This window comes from Abramis brama, assembly GCF_963993115.1.
Source record: "Abramis brama genome assembly, chromosome: 10".
NCBI lineage: Eukaryota > Metazoa > Chordata > Actinopteri > Cypriniformes > Leuciscidae > Abramis > Abramis brama.
In genome coordinates, this window is record NC_139972.1 from 42,133,237 (window position 1) to 42,153,258 (window position 20,022).

Here is a 20,022-nt window from a genome sequence, read left to right on the forward strand (position 1 = left end):
TCTCCTTTGCCGAGATAATCCATCTACCTCACAGGTGTGGCATATCATGATGCTGATTAGACAGCATTATTATTGCACAGGTGTGCCTTAGGCTGGCCACAATAAAAGGCCATTCTAAAATGCAGTTTCATCACACAGCACATTCCAACAGATGTCGCAAGTTTTGAGGGAGCCTGCAATTGGCATGCTGACTGCAGGAATGTCCAGCAGAGCTGTTTCCCGTGAATTTAATGTTCATTTCTCTACCATAAGCAATCTCCCAAGGCGTTTTAGAGAAACTCGTGTTCGTGAGGATGTTCATGGATATCCACGAACATCCTCACTCTCACTCGTGCTATATTGCTTAATAGTAGCATGCGGTGTAGGCCTGTATGGAAGAAATATAGGGAGAATTACATAAATACAAATATAAAACAGGTTAATGAAACATTAAAGGCCATATTGGTATTTATTGTGATCAACAATTATATTCTAGCCTTCGTTGAGGACCATTTGGAGGTTTTTGTCACCACCGTCAGACTGTACGTCACCACCGTCAGACAGAAAACCTGATGGTGGTGACGTATGACGGTGGTGACAAAATATACTCTTTCACATGATATGCATGAGTTGTTCACATTAGCCATCTTTTTTCCCTCTGTTGCTATCTACTTCAGACCTCTTCTTAAAAAGTATACATTTATGTCATAATCTAATCTAATGTTTTTTTATACAAAAGAGACGGTGTTGACATGTTATGGTTGTGACAGTAGCAGTGTCCAAAAATATGAACAAGTCTAAGAGAAATTAGCAAACTTACAGGAGCTTGAGTGATCTTGAAGCATGCAGAACAGTTGAAGGTTTGAAAATGGGGTCCCCAGGAATTAAGTTGACCTTGTAGTTGCCTGATTTTATTGCTTTTTATAAATATCTGACGGTGGTGACGAATATGTGGGACACATTTTGAGCAACCACAAAATAATTGTAATATGTATTAAAAACTACAAACAGTGAGGTTTGAACAATATTTACTATGTACTCTTTCATGTGGTAAAGATATTTTTCAATTTAATTATTACGTTTTGTTTTTTTAATCAAGTTGAAATGATTATCTCCTATCCGAGGACAACTGATTTTGTAGGCAATGGGCCAGCATATAATCATTAAATTAATACAAATTAAAAATAAACCTATAAAATAACCTTACATATGTGCAAAGGACCCCCTGATTATAACCTTGATTCTTTTTATTCATGAAAATGTTATTAATTTCCAACAGAATTAGCACTTTTCTTCGTGGGACATGTTTTATCCAAATTCCCAAGAATCAGTGATATGTTATTATAGTTTGTAGATAAAATAGATATTTGGCTATGTTTATGTTGCTTTGTGTTGCAAATGGTTGAATTGTTTATATTTATTCTGCCTCTGAATCTGACTTGGACTGTATATACAGCTGTATCACAGCACTTGCTATCTCAAGTATAAAAACACACGACATGCTGTAAAGGAGGGCGTGCATCCTACTGTATAATTGTGTAATGAAGTTAGCCAATCACAGCAGTAGGCGTTTACTTCAGTTTCTGCAAGAGGTAACACCACTTGAAATTGAGTGTGTTTCACAGAGAGTGAAAATGGGGATGGAAAATAATAATGTTTACAAATATTGGACCGTTTTTTTAGTGCAAAAGAAATACCCTTCTGAATAACCTTCAGAAACATAATATAAAAATCTGAAACTGCATTTTATGCTTTAACTCTTTCCACAGCGAAACTTTTTAAAAAAAATATTTTTAAAAAATAAATTGCCAGCCCCTGCCAGCAGTTTTGATAATTTCAGCAAAAATATCATGGCCCCAGAATATTTTGTTGTATGACTATCTGAACATGCAATATATCAAAAGAAAGAACAGGCCCTCTGCATTTAAAAAAAAAAAAAAAAAAAACTATTTTATTTTAGCTTCATGCTTTCTTTTTTTAATCAATACTTGGATATTGGTAAGTTTCATAAAAAAGCAAAATTTTTAGCAAAAAGCTGAGAAAATCACAAGACTATCTGGATCAGATTCAGAACGTTTTCAAAACATAGATGGCTTGTATAGTCCTGTAGCTAGGTATCCTAGGTCGACAGTAACATTAGGCAGTTTTGATTTATATGCTGTTTAATGTTGATTATCGCATTATTTTACATATGCATAAGATTGCATATGAGATTGCTTGTTTCTGTATCTTCTTCACATGTGTTTTGATCAGGAGATTCAGTACTCTTGCAGAAGATGTGTCATAGCACCCCCTAGTGTATAACAGTGAAAATACGGAAACCCTGAAAATTGTTTCTCACAGATAACGGAAAATTCTGTGTGTTTGGCGGGAAAAGAGTAACATGTTAGTACTTAATATAGATATAAAGTGGGACTTTGGGAAGTTTTTAATCACGTTGTACTTTAATGCCATCTGCCAGACACAAGGTTGGTCAATGGGTCTGATTCATGCTGTGGGAGACTGGAGATCCATTATGATGGCCAGTGGGGAACCGTGTGCGATGATGACTGGGACATGAAAGATGCTGCTGTGGTGTGCAGACAGTTAAAGTGTGGATCTGCCATCAGCGCACCTCATAATGCCGCCTTTGGTCAAGGCAGTGGATCAATCTGGCTGGATGATGTCAAATGCCTGGAAAGTGAGGGAAGCCTCACACAATGTTCACACAGTGGACTAGGAACACATAACTGTAATCATGATGAAGATGCTGGTGTTGTTTGTTCAGGTAAGCTAAATCTTTAGCAGCCTGACATTATTTTGGGGCAAATCACATTAAACCTTTAGAATTTATGTAATTCATTAATTTCATCATTTTGTCTTATTTCTTTAGCAGGTGAGCTGCAGATGCCCACACTTTCCCTGACCTCCACACATTCAGTTGTTTCTCGTGGAGAAAATATCCATTTCAGATGCACAACACCTAAACCAAGGTGTAATGTTAATGCTGAATTCCAGCTCTTCATAAACGGACCATCTATATCCTCCCAGAAACATGTATCTAGTGTGACTTTCAACATTGTTAATGTAGACGTTTCACATCAGGGCAACTACAGCTGTCAGTACTCATACCAAAACAACACTATCAAGTCACCTTGGAGCAACAGTGTTAACATCACTGTGGGTGAGTACGTTCAGTCTTGTCCCGTTGCCTACATTCTTTATTTGTCTAAGGCTTCCTGAATTTGTTTATACCCGAGGCCCCTCTACTTCTGATTCTATAACCATATTAATGTATTCTAATTGTTTTCTAGTGGACTTGCAGCAGCCCAGCATTTCCCACAGTGCTCCTGATGGATGGTTTGTCATGGGGCCTCAGGGGCCGGTGATCACCAGGGGCCACAGTTTCACTATCATCTGTTCCACTGAATCTCATTATCCTGGAGGCTCCTTCTACTTGTTTAGGGAATCGAATATCACCAGGAGTCAACCAGCTGTCAATAACTCTGCCTCCTTCTCCTTTCCTGAGGCAGATTATTCACATGAGGGAAACTACAGTTGTGTTTATGAAGTCAGTGTGTCCTCTCGCATCTTCCGTTCATCTGCCTCTGAACTGCTGGACATCACTATCACAGGTATTGATGTATAACTTTAAAAATAAGTTGGACTTGGTGTGGTGTCAGCTGTAATGCTTTTTTGTCTGCCCTCATAATCATCTTCCAGGTAAAAATAATAAAAATAAATATTTAAAATGTAAAATATGTAAACATTAGAATATTGCAGATTCATCTTTAGCCATACTTGTATAGTGAGATTTCCAGATAATTGAGAATTCATTAATTACAGATCAATTACATATTAATTACAATGCAGGTATGCAAGTATTTTTAAATATAAGCACAGTGTAACACAATAAGTGCTGATGTATTTTTTTTTCTTTTTTGCGGTAAATTTCACAGGGTTTAGACAACAAGCATATCATTGTTTTGAGTGTTGGAAATACAATCATTACAGACCCAGATTAGAAATATTGTCTTGAGTTGAATATTTTTATTTGAATATATATATATTTTATTATAGTTTGTAGATAAAATAGATATTTGGCTATGTTTATGTTGCTTTGTGTTGCAAATGGTTGAATTGTTTATATTTATTCTGCCTCTGAATCTGACTTGGACTGTATATACAGCTGTATCACAGCACTTGCTATCTCAAGTATAAAAACACACGACATGCTGTAAAGGAGGGCGTGCATCCTACTGTATAATTGTGTAATGAAGTTAGCCAATCACAGCAGTAGGCGTTTACTTCAGTTTCTGCAAGAGGTAACACCACTTGAAATTGAGTGTGTTTCACAGAGAGTGAAAATGGGGATGGAAAATAATAATGTTTACAAATATTGGACCGTTTTTTTAGTGCAAAAGAAATACCCTTCTGAATAACCTTCAGAAACATAATATAAAAATCTGAAACTGCATTTTATGCTTTAACTCTTTCCACAGCGAAACTTTTTAAAAAATTTATTTTTAAAAAATAAATTGCCAGCCCCTGCCAGCAGTTTTGATAATTTCAGCAAAAATATCATGGCCCCAGAATATTTTGTTGTATGACTATCTGAACATGCAATATATCAAAAGAAAGAACAGGCCCTCTGCATTTAAAAAAAAAAAAAAAAAAAAAAAACTGTTTTATTCTAGCTTCATGCTTTCTTTTTTAATCATTACTTGGATATTGGTAAGTTTCATAAAAAAGCAAAAATTTTAGCAAAAAGCTGAGAAAATCACAAGACTATCTGGATCAGATTCAGAACGTTTTCAAAACATAGATGGCTTGTATAGTCCTGTAGCTAGGTATCCTAGGTCGACAGTAACATTAGGCAGTTTTGATTTATATGCTGTTTAATGTTGATTATCGCATTATTTTACATATGCATATGATTGCATATGAGATTGCTTGTTTCTGTATCTTCTTCACATGTGTTTTGATTAATTTCATAATTTTGTCTTATTTCTTTTGCAGGTGAGCTGCAGATGCCCACACTTTCCCTGACCTCCACACATTCAGTTGTGTTTCGTGGAGAAAATATCCATTTCAGATGCACAACACCTAAACCAAGGTGTAATGTTAATGCTGAATTCCAGCTCTTCATAAACGGACCATCTATATCCTCCCAGAAACATGTATCTAGTGTGACTTTCAACATTGTTAATGTAGACGTTTCACATCAGGGCAACTACAGCTGTCAGTACTCATACCAAAACAACACTATCAAGTCACCTTGGAGCAACAGTGTTAACATCACTGTGGGTGAGTACGTTCAGTCTTGTCCCGCTGCCCACATCATAGATTAAATGCTTTAGTTGAATAAAATTGAGTTCACTCATGAATTAATGCCTTTCCTGCATTTTGAAAAAGTTTAATTTTGGTCATAACGATGCCGTTCTTTATTTGTCTAAGGCTTCCTGAATTTGTTTATACCTGAAGCCCCTCTACTTCTGATTCTATAACCATATTAATGTATTCTAATTGTTTTCTAGTGGACTTGCAGCAGCCCAGCATTTCCCACAGTGCTCCTGATGGATGGTTTGTCGTGGGGCCTCAGGGGCCGGTGATCACCAGGGGCCACAGTTTCACTATCATCTGTTCCACTGAATCTCATTATCCTGGAGGCTCCTTCTACTTGTTTAGGGAACCGAATATCACCAGTAATCAATCAGCTGTCAATAACTCTGCCTCCTTCTCCTTTCCTGAGGCAGATTATTCACATGAGGGAAACTACAGTTGTGTTTATGAAGTCAGTGTGTCCTCTCGCATCTTCCGTTCATCTGCCTCTGAACTGCTGGTCATCACTATCACAGGTATTGATGTATAAATTTAAAACAAGCTGGACTGCTGGTGATGAAAGTTTAACTCAAACATGTGTCTCTCTCAGCCTCCCTGCTTCCTGTCATTATTGTTGTGGTGTCAGCTGTACTGCTTTTATTGTCTGCCCTCATAATCATCCTCCTGGTGAAAAGAAGACAAAAGGAAACTCATATGAAGTGCTCCTTTAGAAAAGGTAACAGAGTTTGCATTTTATAAAAGTCAGACAATGTCTTTTAAAACTCTTTCTTTCATTGTCTTCCAGTCTTACTGTCTTTTCTTACTCTATATCAGGGGTTCCCAAACTTTTTAGCCCGCGACCCCCATGATAAATGCGCTGCTGCCCCGCGACCCCGCACCTCCCCCACCCCAGGGTCCGAAATTAAATTTTTGCCTCACCTGCCACGGGGACTGGTAGATGAAAAAATCCACCAGCCAAGCGTATTTTCTTTACCGGCCAAAATAATAAACAGCCTTTTTTTGTCACATATACATTCATTTCAGTACTTTTAATTGAGATAATAAGGTAATATGAAGGTAAAAGAGTAGCAAAACTCGAGAACACGTAGATGTGAATTTGAGAACTTGTACAATAAATATTCGTACTTGTACATGAACATTTACACTCACAGCTCCAATGTGAAAACCTGTAAAATAAAAATCTGAAGTTGAATGTTGAAATTTGCACTCGCAGACAACAGTCACAAACCTGTATTCTGAATCTGAAGCTGCAGACAAGTAGACACAAATGTGTAAAATGCCATTCACAGAAATACAACGACAGACACAAACTTGTAATATTTATTTTGCGCTTAATCTTACGTTCACATTCGCAGTACTTCCTCAATTAGGCACTTGCAACTTCTCAAATCTGTCATTGCAATTTCAAATTTCGCGCCTTGACTTTTGCTACTCTTTTCGCGATATATCAGGTGCAAAACTAACTTGTGCACTTGACACTCAGAGGCGGTGAGAGAGAAAGGGGGGCGGGAGCGGGGGGTTCAAACGAGCCGTTTTATTGGTTGGCACCTAGCCAATGAAATGGGACCTCGATGATGTCACGAAACCCGCGTGCACTGAAACGCTAACATGGCTTAATGCATTAGACTGATATTAAAAGAAATAAACGACATTATCAAACTCAGTAAACACAATGCTAATTATGCATACTACAGAACAGCAGATGAGCACAGAATATGAACGCAACGCGTTTAATTGAGACAGTGGCATTAAAAGACCAAACTCAGGAAACACCATACAAATAAAGCATACAGTAAAGCAAATGAGCCCAGCAACGGAGACCGCCACCTCATCTGCGCTCTCTGCCTGGGCCGCGAGCACGCCGCCACCGCACTCTCTACGGGCGGCTGCCCCGAGTGCGAAGAACTTTCAATGTCGACCCTGCGGGCTCGACTTGAAGTTTTCGACCAAGCTGTCGCTCCGCCTGTCCCTGCCGGGCCGCGCAAGAAGAAGCGCCGCTCGCAGAGACCACCGGAGACTGATGTGACTGAGGAGCTCGCCGGAACCTCTCCCTCGAGCTTCTCTCTTGCCCTCTCCATCCCCCCCACCCCCCCTCTCGGCCGCTCAACCGCCGGCTCTCGCCGCCGCGTCAGGGGATGAGGCGAATGAGATAGACATCCTCCCTCTGTTCGAGCCGCGCTACTGCGCCGCTCACAAGGGATGGCAGATGCGAATGGTCTCGGAGCGAGCTTCCTCTCCCTGTTTGAGCCGCGCAAACTGCGCCGCTCACAAGGGATGGCAGAAGCGGACGGTCTTGGAGCTCTCTTTACGTTACAAGAAAGCTACTCCGTCCTCGCGCGTCATTCACCGGCGAAAAGGAGAACAGAGTGTTTTCGTCCCGCTGTGGCCGGACCTACCTCCGTTTCTCATACATTTCTCAGTCCCCTCTTAAGTTCAGGCGACTGGAATTGTTCATATCGCAGTATACGAGCCTGTTATAAATACACGCACGCCTGCAAGCAAACGCCGTCACAAGACATGACGCACTCTTATATGCTCGCTCTAACCGAAAGCTATTGTATTCTCCCCTGTGGCTCAGTGACGGAATCTTAGGCTTTCGCGCCAGAGACCCGTGTACGATCCAGGCTCTCGCGGCAGTTAATAATTTATGCTGTTCGCTTCTCCGAGCTCGCGGTCAGCTTTTCTTACATACAGAAAGCGAACCCGCTCTCCCCTTGTTGGGCCGCGCAGATTGCGCCGTTCACAAGGGATAACAGAGCGGACGGTCACGAGCAACGTTCAGCGCGCGCGCCTCACTCACCGGCGAAAAGAGGAGAGAGAGTGTTTTAGTCCCGCTGTGGCCGGACAAACCGCCAATTCTCACACATTTCTCAGTCCCCTCTTAAGTTCAGGCGGCTGGAAATATTACTATTGCAGTAAACGAGCCTGTTTTTATACATGCACGCCTGCAAACGAACACGAGGTCGCTCTCTTATATCCTCGCGCTAACCAAAAGCTAGTGTTCTCCCCTGTGGTTCAGTGGCAGAATCATAAGCTTTCGCGCTAGAGACCCGTGTTCGATCCCGGCTCTCGCGGCAGATAAAAATTTATGCTGTTCACTTCTCCGAGCTCACGGCCAGCTTTTCTTACATACAGAAAACGAACCCGCCTCTCGTACCACTCCTACTCATGGTGCTCGAGTATTTATGAGCGTCTAAACACGAGGGAAGAAAAGACGGTTAAGTCCCGCTGCGGCTGGACCACTGTCAAAGCTTCACGCTCTGTCAGTCCCCGTTGCCACGGCTACTGCAGATGTTTACTTCGCAGTCAACGAGCCGGTATATCTACCCGCTCACCTGCGCGCAACCACCGTTCTCACGGCGACCCAGAGAAATCTCAAATGAGCATAATGTCTGGTTGTACGGCTCACGCCGTATGTGTTTCAAATGCAGTGAATGTGTCCACGTTTCCGTGTTCACCCCTGCACACAAGCACTATAAATCCCGTGTTTCTCACAGAGCCCACTCTCACAAAGCAGGCAGAAGCCGCTCGGGTGTTAAAAGTAGGTCACGTGTCCACCTCACCGTGCCCACACCTACTCACTGCCCGCTCTGTCACACGGCCTCTCACGACCGGTCATGTTTTAAATGTAAGTCCTGTGCCCGCCCTCGAGCGCTCACACATACTAACGAACATTTCGCCCCGATGCCGCCCTCGCGCGTCGCGCCTCACACTATATGTTCCCCGTCCAAGCCACCGGGACACCGTGTGTAAAACGGCCAGCTATCGCTGCGTGCGATCCGCCGTATCTAAGCACCAAGAGCGCGCGCGCTGCGCCCACCCCTCCGTTTCGAGCTCTCGAGCCCACGACGCGTGGCGATCAGAGCCCGGAGGCCATTCTGCCCCTGGCTTCACACTCAAAAGCTTGGGAAGCTATTCCAGGCACATCAGAATGGGTGCTAAGCACAGTAAAAAAGGGCTATACTCTGCAGTTCGCTCGCCGCCCCCTGCGCTTTCAGGCGCGTACCGAGACGAGAGTGAATGGGGAAGTAGCACATCTACTTCGAGCAGAAATAGCTACACTTCTGTGCAAAGGGGCTATAGAACCGGTTTCCCCTTCTATGAGCGAGTCGGGCTTTTACAGCTGTTATTTCCTCGTTCCCAAGAAGGACGGAGCTCTCAGATCAATTTTGGATCTAAGACATTTGAACAAGGCTCTTATGAGAAGACTGTTCAAAATGCTCACAACCAGGCAAATTCTCGCGCAAATTCGCCCGAGGGACTGGTTTTTATCTCTCGATCTAAAAGACGCGTACTTTCAGATCCAGATAATACCCCGTCACAGGCCATTCTTGAGATTCGCCTTCGACGGTCAGGTATATCAGTACACCGTCCTGCCTTTCGGCCTGTCGTTGGCATCCTGTACATTTACGAAGTGCATGGACACAGCTCTCACTCCCCTGAGGGGTCGGGGAATGCGAATTCTGAACTACTTGGACGATTGGCTAATTCTAGCACAGTCAGAGGCCGAACTCATCGCCCACAGAACAGTGCTTCTAAGCCACCCGGACAGCCTGGGGCTCACGGTCAACTGGACCAAGAGCTCATTAGTGCCCAGTCAATCAACCTCTTTTCTGGGTTTGGATCTGGACACTGTGGCAATGACGGCCCGCCTGTCGACACAGTGCGCGCGCTGCATTCGACACCTGGCCGCGTCCTTCCAGCTGGGCAGCACCGCACCTCTCAAGACATTTCAGAGGATGCTGGGTTGTATGGCTTCAGCTGGGTCTGTTACGTATGCGCCCGCTACAACGCTGGCTGAATGCCCGAGTGCCTCACAGAGCCTGGGCTTCCGGCGGCATTCGAATCAGAGTGACTCAGAGCTGCGTTTCAGCACTGAAGCCCTGGTTAGCGGCCGACTGGTACCAGCGGGGAGTGACAATGGGAGCCATCTCACACCGCAAAGTTATCTCGACGGACGCTTCCACCTCAGGTTGGGGCGCTCTTTTCGAGGGCAAACCGGTCTTTGACCTATGGTCAGACCAGGAGAAATGCCTCCACATAAACTGTTTGGAGATGATAGCGGTCGAGAACGCGCTCAAGCGCTTCCTCCCATTCATACAGGATCACCATGTGCTAGTCCGCTCGGACAACATGTCCGTGGTATCCTATGTGAACCGACAGGGCGGTGTCAGATCCAGGAACCTGTGCAAGCTGACAGAACGCCTTCTCGTGTGGGCTCACCACTCGTTGCGCTCGCTGAGAGCCGCGCATGTGCCGGGCCACCTGAATGTCGGTCCAGACAGACTGTCCAGGGACATCATTCCCCCGGGAGAATGGTCCCTGCACCCCCAGACAGTCCAGTTTCTCTGGCTCCTATTCGGCAGAGCGGAGGTCGACCTCTTTGCGTCGAGAGACAATGCTCACTGCCCGAAATTTTTCTCGAAAAGCGAGGCCCAGCCTCCCGCTGTACACTTTTCCCCCGATCTCCCTGTTACCACAGGTCATTACGAGGATCAGGGAAACGCACCACCCAGTGCTTCTTATAGCCCCGCGTTGGGAGAACCAAACCTGGTACCCAGAGCTAGTGAGGCTGTCGCACTCATCCCCATGGCGATCCCGGTGAGAAAGGATCTCCTCTCTCAAGCCGGTGGATCGATCTGGCATCCCCATCCAGAACGATGGTCTCTGCATGCATGGGTAATCAACGGATACCCGTTGACCTGCCAGAAGGGGTCGTGAACACGATCACGCAGTCTAGAGCTCCCTCCACGAGATGGCTCTACGCGTCTAAATAGTCGGTGTTTTCTAAATGGTGCGCTACTAAGAGCTTGGATCCACGTGCATGTGGGGTCCCACGGGTGCTCTCCTTCCTACAAGAGCTGTTGGACAAGGGCAGGTCCCCTTCCACGCTCAAAGTGTATGTGGCGGCTATTGCAGCGTTCGCTGAGACGACGCGCGGCCATGCAATAGGAAGGAACGAGCTTATTATCCGCTTCCTCAGAGGGGCTAGACGGATGAATCCCCCGCGGCCCCCCTCGGTTCCTATTTGGGATCTGTCCTTGGTCCTGGAGGCCCTGAAGGCTTTTCCCTTTGAACCGCTTGAATCCGTGGATTTAAAGTACCTTTCGCTCAAAACCGTTTTTCTGATAGCTCTGTCTTTAGTAAAACGCGTGGGGGATCTGCACGCGCTATCTATTAGCCCTGCATGTCTTGAGTTCGGACCGAATGACTCTAAAGTCATTCTCAGACCGAGACACGGGTATATTCCCAAAGCGATTGGTACCCCCTTTAGGGCACAAATCATCTCCCTCTCGGCTCTGCCAATATCCGATAACGGGGATAGTGATAACCTCCTATGCCCTGTAAGGGCGCTGAGAGTTTACATCACGCGTTCCGCCGCTTTCAGGCGGTCCGAGTAGCTCTTTGTTTCTTTTGGCGGACGCACCAAGGGTCTCGCCGCCTCGAAACAGAGCCTGTCCAGGTGGATAGTGGACGTGATTGCAGCAGCTTACGCCTCCAAACACCTGCAGTGTCCTTTGGGTGTCAGAGCCCACTCCACTAGAGGCATGGCCTCTTCGTGGGCCTGGTCCAGCGGAATTTCTATTCACGATATTTGTATGGCGGGGGGCTGGGCCTCCCCATCTACATTCGTGAGGTTTTATAACCTGGAAGTTCCCGCCCTGCAGGCTAAACTGTTATCAGTATAAGTGGCATGTATGCTGCCCAGTCGCTTATGCGCGGACTACGTCCACATACTGGTTATTTTTCTGGTTGGCACCAGGGGAAGGATTCTTTTCCACAAATAGACCCGTGTTTCCGCTCTATTCCCTTTCCCTATACGTGTTTATGCACTGTGTGGGCCCGCGCTGCCGGCCACACCATTTACACTGATGTATATAGACCGGCTATGCCGCTCTATCTTATATGTGAAGTGAAGTGCTTGGTACAGGTGTTGGCCCAACCGGCCACCTGTTTCATCGTTATGTTTTTCCCCGGTCTCCCTGGGATTCATGTGTTGGATGCTCGGCGCGCACGGCGTTGACAATGGGTTCCCGAAGCGTAAGCTACTTACGCAATACGAGAGAACCTCTCGTAAGAGAACGTACTCGGTTACCTAATGTAACCTCGGTTCTCTCTAGAAGAGGGAACGAGTATTGCGTAACCTGCCGTGACGCGCCACGAGCTTTGCGCTTCAGACTATGAAAACCAGAGTTTCAGCCTGTGAGCCCTCCTTGTATACACACTGGCCACACCCATCTTGACGGTTAGAAGGGTGTGGAGGGCGCGAAGGGCGTGCTCATTGGGTGTGACGTCACGCCGGGCTCACTGGTAGGCTTAAGCAGTTGCCGCCTGGCAGCCAATGAGCACGCTTATACAGCTTGCTTTGGTCTGCCTGCCGCTGCACTGCGTTGACAATAAATGCAAAATTAAGGATAATTTTTTGGCTTCAGATCTCGAAGAAAGAGAACTTTCCCGAAGCGTAAGCTACTTACGCAATACTCGTTCCCTCTTCTAGAGAGAACCGAGGTTACATTAGGTAACCGAGTACGTTTTGCACCTGATATATCGCGAAAAGAGTAGCAAAAGTCAAGGCGCGAAATTTGAAATTGCACTGACAGATTTGAGAAGTTGCAAGTGCCTAATTGAGGTAGTACTGCGAATGTGAACGTAAGATTAAACGCAAAATATATATTACAAGTTTGTGTCTGTCGTTGTATTTCTGTGAATGGCATTTTACACATTTGTGTCTACTTGTCTGCAGCTTCAGATTCAGAATACAGGTTTGTGACTGTTGTCTGCGAGTGCAAATTTCAACATTCAACTTTAGATTTTTATTTTACAGGTTTTCACATTGGAGCTGTGAGTGTAAATGTTCATGTACAAGTACGAATATTTATTGTACAAGTTCTCAAATTCACATCTACGTGTTCTCGAGTTTTGCTACTCTTTTACCTTCATACAGAACAATGGCACAAGTTACACTTAACAGTATTGCTGTGTGTCATTTCCAACTGGACATTGATGTGAAACAAATATGCCAACAGTTAATTTCTCTAAGTTCACTTTTAAATTAAAATTCTGTCATCATTTATTCTCCCTCAAGTTGTTTCAAACTTGTATGCATTTCTTTCTTCTGCTGAACACACAAAAGAAGATATTTTGAAGAATGTCGGTAACCAGTGTTGAGTTTTTTTTTTCTACTATGGAAGTCAATGTGGTCCATCAACTGTCTGGTTACCGACATTCTTCAAAATATCTTCTTTTGTGTTCAGAAGAAGAAAGAAATTCATACAGGTTTAAAACAACTTGAGGGAGAGTAAATGATGACAGAATGTTCATTTTTGGGTGAACTGTCCCTTTAATGACAGATGCAGCTCAGCTTCAGGGGATGTCCCCGTCCCTACCAATTTCAAAATCAAACCTACGCCCTTGGCTCTATATAACAACTTCCTCTAATTTTGTCCCTTCATCTCTATGCAATGTCACCTAGGTCCAGTGAATTCATATGCAGGTGCATCCAGTGACAAGAAAAATGAAGATGATGAGGATGATTATGAAAACCTGGAATTTAATGATAAAAACGTGGTCAATGTGATCTTTACAGGGACTAAAAGTGAGGTAGAAAAATCTGATGATAACATTTATGAAAGCTGTTGTGATGTATACTAAGTGAACCCAAAATACTACACTTAATGGGGCTCCAAAACAGATTAAATGCAGTATGGCCTTGATAGGGATCATGGATTGAGAAATCAAATTTCCCTTGATCTTTAGATATATAGGGTACAACGGGGCTATGAACATGTAAAATGTAAAAAATTACTTTTCACTACTTTCATAGTGTATGATTGCAGAAAAAAAATATAAGTTTGTATTGAACATTGATAGAGCAACAGATTTTGTGTGAAAATAAATCGTAAAAGTGGTTTATTTTGATTAAAAATCGTATAAGTGTATGTATGAGGTGGCGAGGAGGGTCTTTTACCCCACAGACACGGGGTTAAACCAGCACGGGGCAAAAGACACACAGTATTGATACAAATACTTCAGCTAAAATAGTATATTTTTAATAATGTCTAAGTTAATACTTGTTCAAAACAATCACTTTAGCAAAGTTTGCACTATTTTTGGTTTATTTTGATTATGGTTTATTTTGTTCAATAAATATAAGGTCATTACAATATTTAAAAGTATATATTAAAAATTAAGAAACAAAATGATTTTAAAAATTAAAAACTGTTGCTTTAATTAGCTTGAACAAATCTGAAAATCATTAACAAGACATTTGTCTCAAAATATATTCAATAATTCTAGCATCTCTCATTTGTTGATCAAATCTACAACATTTTAAAAACATTAAATATTAGATCAAATTAGCACTGCTGTTCACGATCACGTCAATGATCAGCCAAATCTTGAAACTTGAAAAGCAGATGTTTTGGAAAGTGCTGCGGCAAGTTTTTGTGCCATCTAGTGGTTTAGAGGAAAATAAAATCAAAGGTGCCTTTACCCCGTTGTACCCTACATTGAACTCTTTCCCCACCAGCATTAAAAATAAAAATAAATAAATAAATTGTCTGCCAGCATTTTTAATCATTTTCACAAAAATGTCATGTTCTTTTTGTATGAACAAGCAATGTCTAAACAAGCAATATATATATATATATATATATATATATATATATATATATATATATATATATATATATTTTAAACCTGTCTTATTCTAGCTTAATGCATTATTTTTTATGAACACTTTTATGTGGGTAAGTTTCATAAAAAGCAACATTTTGAACAAAAAGCTGAGAAAATATGTGGGTTTTTTTTTCACACATTCTATGCATTTCTGTTTTGTCTGTCTTTCTATTGTCAACATTTCTAATCATTTTTTTCACTCTGTCCCCTGTATTAAAGTGCCCCTATTATGCTATTTTAAAGTCTCCTAATTTTGTTTTGGAGGTTGTTGTGCATTAATTAGAGTAACAATGTTTAATGAATTCTCTTTGATAACAACAGAAACAGTTTAAATGGTCATTTATTAGGTTGTTCAGCTTTAAGAAAAGTCTACCTATAATGCGTAGTGGGCAAGAGCGCGCAGAAAGAAAAAAAGAAGAGAAATGTGATTGATTCCATGTGTATGTGCTGAATCTATGTGTAATTCTGTTCCTAAACTTCAGTAAACAGTTTGTTTTATTTTAATTCAAGTCGTCAGTGGTCATTACTGCTTGCTAAGAAGAAAAGACATGCCAGAGATCTCCTACAACAGGTTTACATGTATCAAAGGTCAAAAACAGTTTCATTGTCTCATTATATACATTGCACATCACCACATTTTTCAATGATTCACAGACGACTCGATGGATAAATCAGTCTCTCAAAATCCCTCCTTTCCGTGAGCTACTCTGCTCTGATTGGCCAGATGGCCCAGTCTGTTTTGATAGGTCTACCGCTTACAACACCTGTCGGAAACAAAAATGTCCATTACCATAATAACTTCAGCTCAGGCTTCATAAAGCTCAGCGATTGTACAGTAAAGACAGTAACGATGATGTTGATTTTACCATATCAATCTGAGCGCGAGTCCAAAGATGAAACATTGGAAGAACTAGTTATTTAACCCAAACCTCCATCGCAAGGACGACTCAAGCAGGACGTTTCTCAGTAATACACGACTCAGTTTGTGGTGCATTATGAGATGTTGCAACTGTAATTCCTCACCATCAGCATTAACAAGTGCATGTCCATCAACAAACCCATGTGTATATTTCTACTTTATTGCAGTGTACAAGCGGGAACTGTATCAATAACTGTGCATACATTAGCAGAGCACTAACGTGAATGACTGATGTAACAAATGTTTGTAACACATATCTTGCTCCATCCTTTATCTTTACTCTAAGTAGTAAGAACGACAGACAATCTGCATTAATAGACATAACTGCATTTAACTGCATTTTAGGTAATAGTGGCCCACAGCTGCTTAGCAGAAGAATTTAAGTAAGACAGGAATAACTTGAGTTAGCCGGTTAGCCGGAGACCTACACATTATAAAACACAGTAGAAAATATATACATGCCTGTAGAAAATATATACATACAAATATATACATGCCCGCCTCGTGTGCTTCAGGGCGCAGCGGTCTCCGGCGACTGCATATCTCAGGGTCCACCCGGAAACATAGTGGCCTTGGGATTCCCGCACCCTCCAAGGAGGGTCCTAGAGCAGTCAGTTTGGTCGTTCCCTGCCGGTTCGCCGTTACAGGGCGTCGGGCTGATTGCACAACAAAAACCAGAAGCCAGTCTCGAGAGGCTGGTACCACTAGTATAAGTTTTTGCAGAGTGGAAGTTACTGCCAAATGTTTCTTGTTGGGTCCTGCAGACCATAGAAAAAGGGTATCAAATACAGTTGGGGTCTCGCCCACCTAGGTTTATGGGGATCCTATCCACCGTGCTGGGCCCCGAGCAGGTTCTGGTAATGGAACAAGAAGTGAAGACTGTAGGGCTGAGTAAATATGGGCAGAACTCTTTACTGCCCTAGTACTTCAGAAATCCTTTTAAAGGTATACATGTGTATAGTAAATATATCAATATGTACCAATATGCTAATTGAGGACTGTTGGGACACTCCAGGCACAGGATGGTTCTGTCTGGAGAGTTGTTTGCACCTCAATGACACGTCTGTACCATTTGCATCACAGGACATATGCTTTCAACTACATACTGTTTATTTACTAGTATGTTCTAAAATGTAACTATGTCATGTTTGGTCTCATCTGACAGCTTATAAACTGAACTGAATGGTGGTGAATGTATTAGAGATATTAAAGTATCATAATGCACAATCTAGGTACTATTGGTTAAACATGCATTGAGGAGAATATGTTAATGTTCTTCTCCCCCTCTGGATCTCCACCCATTTGCCTCATCTTTTGGTTTCCTGTCGGTCGGTTTGGTGTTGGTATTCCACTCATGTTTAACAATGCTTTGCTCAGAGTATAAGAAGGAAAGGTAACTGTTGATCTAGGAGAAAGGCTTTAACCCTGCCACTCCCGCACACCGGTGCGTAACCTCATGCTACAAGAAACGCTTTTATGGCCTCGTCTGCACAACATATTAACATAAATAACTTTGCCTGTTCAGGTTAAATCCTACGTTTTCCTATCAGTTCTAAGAAAGACCTTTACCTTTAAAGAATAAGAGGTTAAAGAATAACAACAACTTTAATGGAGTCAGATTAATTATATTGGAGTCAGATAAATATTTGAATTATACACGTCATTCTTCAACTGCCTTTTGTTCTGATTACTGGTTCAAAATAGCAGCATAAGCTTCCAGCCTTACAAGACCCTATTAGAGAAAGGGGCCATAGAATATTTATCTCCCTCCAACAGGGAAACAGGGTTTTACAGCCGGTATTTCATAGTTCCAAAGAAGGATGGGGGATTATGTCCCATTTTAGATCTTCGAGTTCTGAACGAGTCACATGTTCAAAATGTTAACAGTGAGAGAAATCGTGCCACAGATCATGAAATGTCGTGTCACGAAATGCGTAGATGCAGCTCTGGAGCCTCTGCGCCTGCAGGGTATTCGCATCATGAAATACATCGACGATTGGTTGATTCTGGCTCAGTCGCTTCAATTGGCGGTTCAGCATTGAGATGTCATTCTCGCACTCATGAAAAAGTTGGGATTACAGCTAAACGCCAAAAAGAGTGTGCTTTCTCCACTACAGAGGAGCACTTTTCTAGCCGTGGTTTGGGACTCAATGTCGATGCAGGCACGCCTCTCACCGGCATGCATAGAGTCCATCCTCTCGGCTGTGAAAAGAATAAAGCTAGGCCAGTCACTCACTGTCAAACAGTTTCAGAGGCTGTTGGGTCTGATGGCAGCAGCGTCCAACGCGATACCTTTTGGCCTGTTGTACATGAGACACCCTGAAGTGGTGGCTCAGGACCAAAGGGTTTGCAAACTGGCGTCCCAGATACTCCTGGGTCCAAAATGTAGGAGCAGACATCCTGTCAAGACAGGGACTGAGGCCCGGGGAATGGAGGCTCCACCCCAAGGTGGTGGAGCAGATATGGAGGGTGTTCGGCCAGGCACAAGTGGATCTATTTGTGTCTTGAGAGACGTCTCATTGTCCACTTTGGTTCTCCCTCACGCATCCAGCTCCTCTGGGACTGGATGCTATGGTCCAGATGTGGCCGATGCTACGTTTGTGTGCTTTTCCCCTGATCACTCTGCTCCCGGGAGTTCTTTAGAGAGTTCGCAGGGACCAGGTTCGCCTACTTCTTATAGCCCCATGGTGGTTGGGCCAAGTATGGTTCCCCGACCATGGTCCCCCGGGCCAAGTTTCTGACCTTGAAAGCTTTGTTCCTCCTTGTTATCACTTCTTAAAAGAATAGGAGATTTGCTAGCACTGTCGGTACCACTTACTGTTTGGAATTTGCACCTGGCATGGTTAAAGCGTTCCTTCACCCTAGACCAGGCTACGTTCCAAAGGTCCCCACTACTGTGGCTAGATCTATTGTGCTGCAGGCCTTTTGTCCTCCCCCTTTCCAGAACACAGACCAGGAAAAGAATAATCTGCTATGCCCAGTCAGGGCACTAGATGGTTATGTCCACAGAGCTGCCCTGTGGTGTATCTCATTTACTCACATATGCTCTTGTCGCCATCATCATAAAGTCTGTAATAAGCACAGTATTCACAAACCCATTAGTAGTAGTAGTGTTGTTGCTCATTTTATTGTTTCTCATGTTTACTATAGATTAATGCAAAGACTGTGATATTTATGATATATACAACGTGATCTTGGAAATAAATTGTCTTAGTTTCATAATTTGAATCCAAAATGGGCGATACGGGAAAATTAGATATTAGTCGACTCGGCATGACGCCCTGAATCTAACGAGACCACTTTTATGATTTTTGGACAAATCGTTCACAAGTTATAAGTAAAAATAGACATTTTTCGTATCTACGGACCAGTAGGTGGCGTTGCGCCGAAATGCAGCATGTAGCCTCAGGTCATGGTTGTGATGACATGTACCAAGTTATGTCTGAATACGATAAAGCGTTGCAGACATACACAGCCTTAAGTCTGTTTTTGCAAGCACTACGTAAAATTAGTTTGCACGGTATTCGAGAACGGTTTGACGAGCAACCGTCTAGGAGGAGTTCGAAAAAGTAGTTTTTTCTGAGAATTCAAATGGCGGAAAGATTTCCATGACAGAAAATGACGTCATAGGATGTAATCGAATTCCTTGAGCTCAGGAATCAGAGGAAACAAGATTTTTGTTTCTAGCCTTTACGGTTCAAAAGTTATTAGCATAAACATGAGTGAAACTTTGGACAGTTGGTGGCGCTAGAGGGATTGAGTTAGAGACTCCAAATTTGCTATGGTGACTGTTCAGCCTATCCTCTATCAATGTGCCAAATTTCATAACTTTGCCGCAAGCGGTTCTATGGGCAGCCAATCCATAGACTTCCATACAGAAGAAGAAGAAGAAGAAGAAGAAGAAACGAAAGAAGAAGAAGAAGAATAGGAATGCCAACGATTTCAATAGGTGCCTCTGCACCTTCGGTGCTTGGCCCCTAAATAAACTAAATATTCACATAAAAAATCAGCCAAATGAAAAGAAAAAAAAAGGGCAAATAAACTATACAATATTCACATATCAAAATTTACCAAAACAAAACACAATTGTACATAAAATTTAAATACTGGGAAAAACAGTGGTC

At 42.9% G+C, this 20,022-nt stretch overlaps 1 protein-coding gene across 1 annotated transcript; it reads left to right on the forward strand.

Moving 5' to 3' along the window:
- Nucleotides 1-4,734: 4,734 nt before the first annotated feature.
- LOC311091623 (immunoglobulin superfamily member 1-like) lies at nt 4,735-13,990 on the forward strand. The gene is made up of 4 exons (XM_084127624.1): nt 4,735-5,265; nt 5,496-5,816; nt 5,891-6,016; nt 13,775-13,990. The coding sequence occupies exons 1-4, from the start codon at nt 4,989-4,991 to the stop codon at nt 13,951-13,953; spliced, it is 903 nt and encodes a 300-aa protein (XP_083983750.1). The 5' UTR covers nt 4,735-4,988; the 3' UTR covers nt 13,954-13,990.
- The last annotated feature ends 6,032 nt before the right edge of the window (nt 13,991-20,022 follow it).

Excerpts from the sequence above, each read along its gene's own strand:
- LOC311091623 (XM_084127624.1), top strand. The coding sequence starts at position 4,989 with ATGCCCACACTTTCCCTGACCTCCACACATTCAGTTGTGTTTCGTGGA. Across the intron at positions 5,266-5,495 it reads CAGTGTTAACATCACTGTGG|TGGACTTGCAGCAGCCCAGC; the intron begins GTGAGTACGTTC and ends ATTGTTTTCTAG. Across the intron at positions 5,817-5,890 it reads GCTGGTCATCACTATCACAG|CCTCCCTGCTTCCTGTCATT; the intron begins GTATTGATGTAT and ends TGTCTCTCTCAG.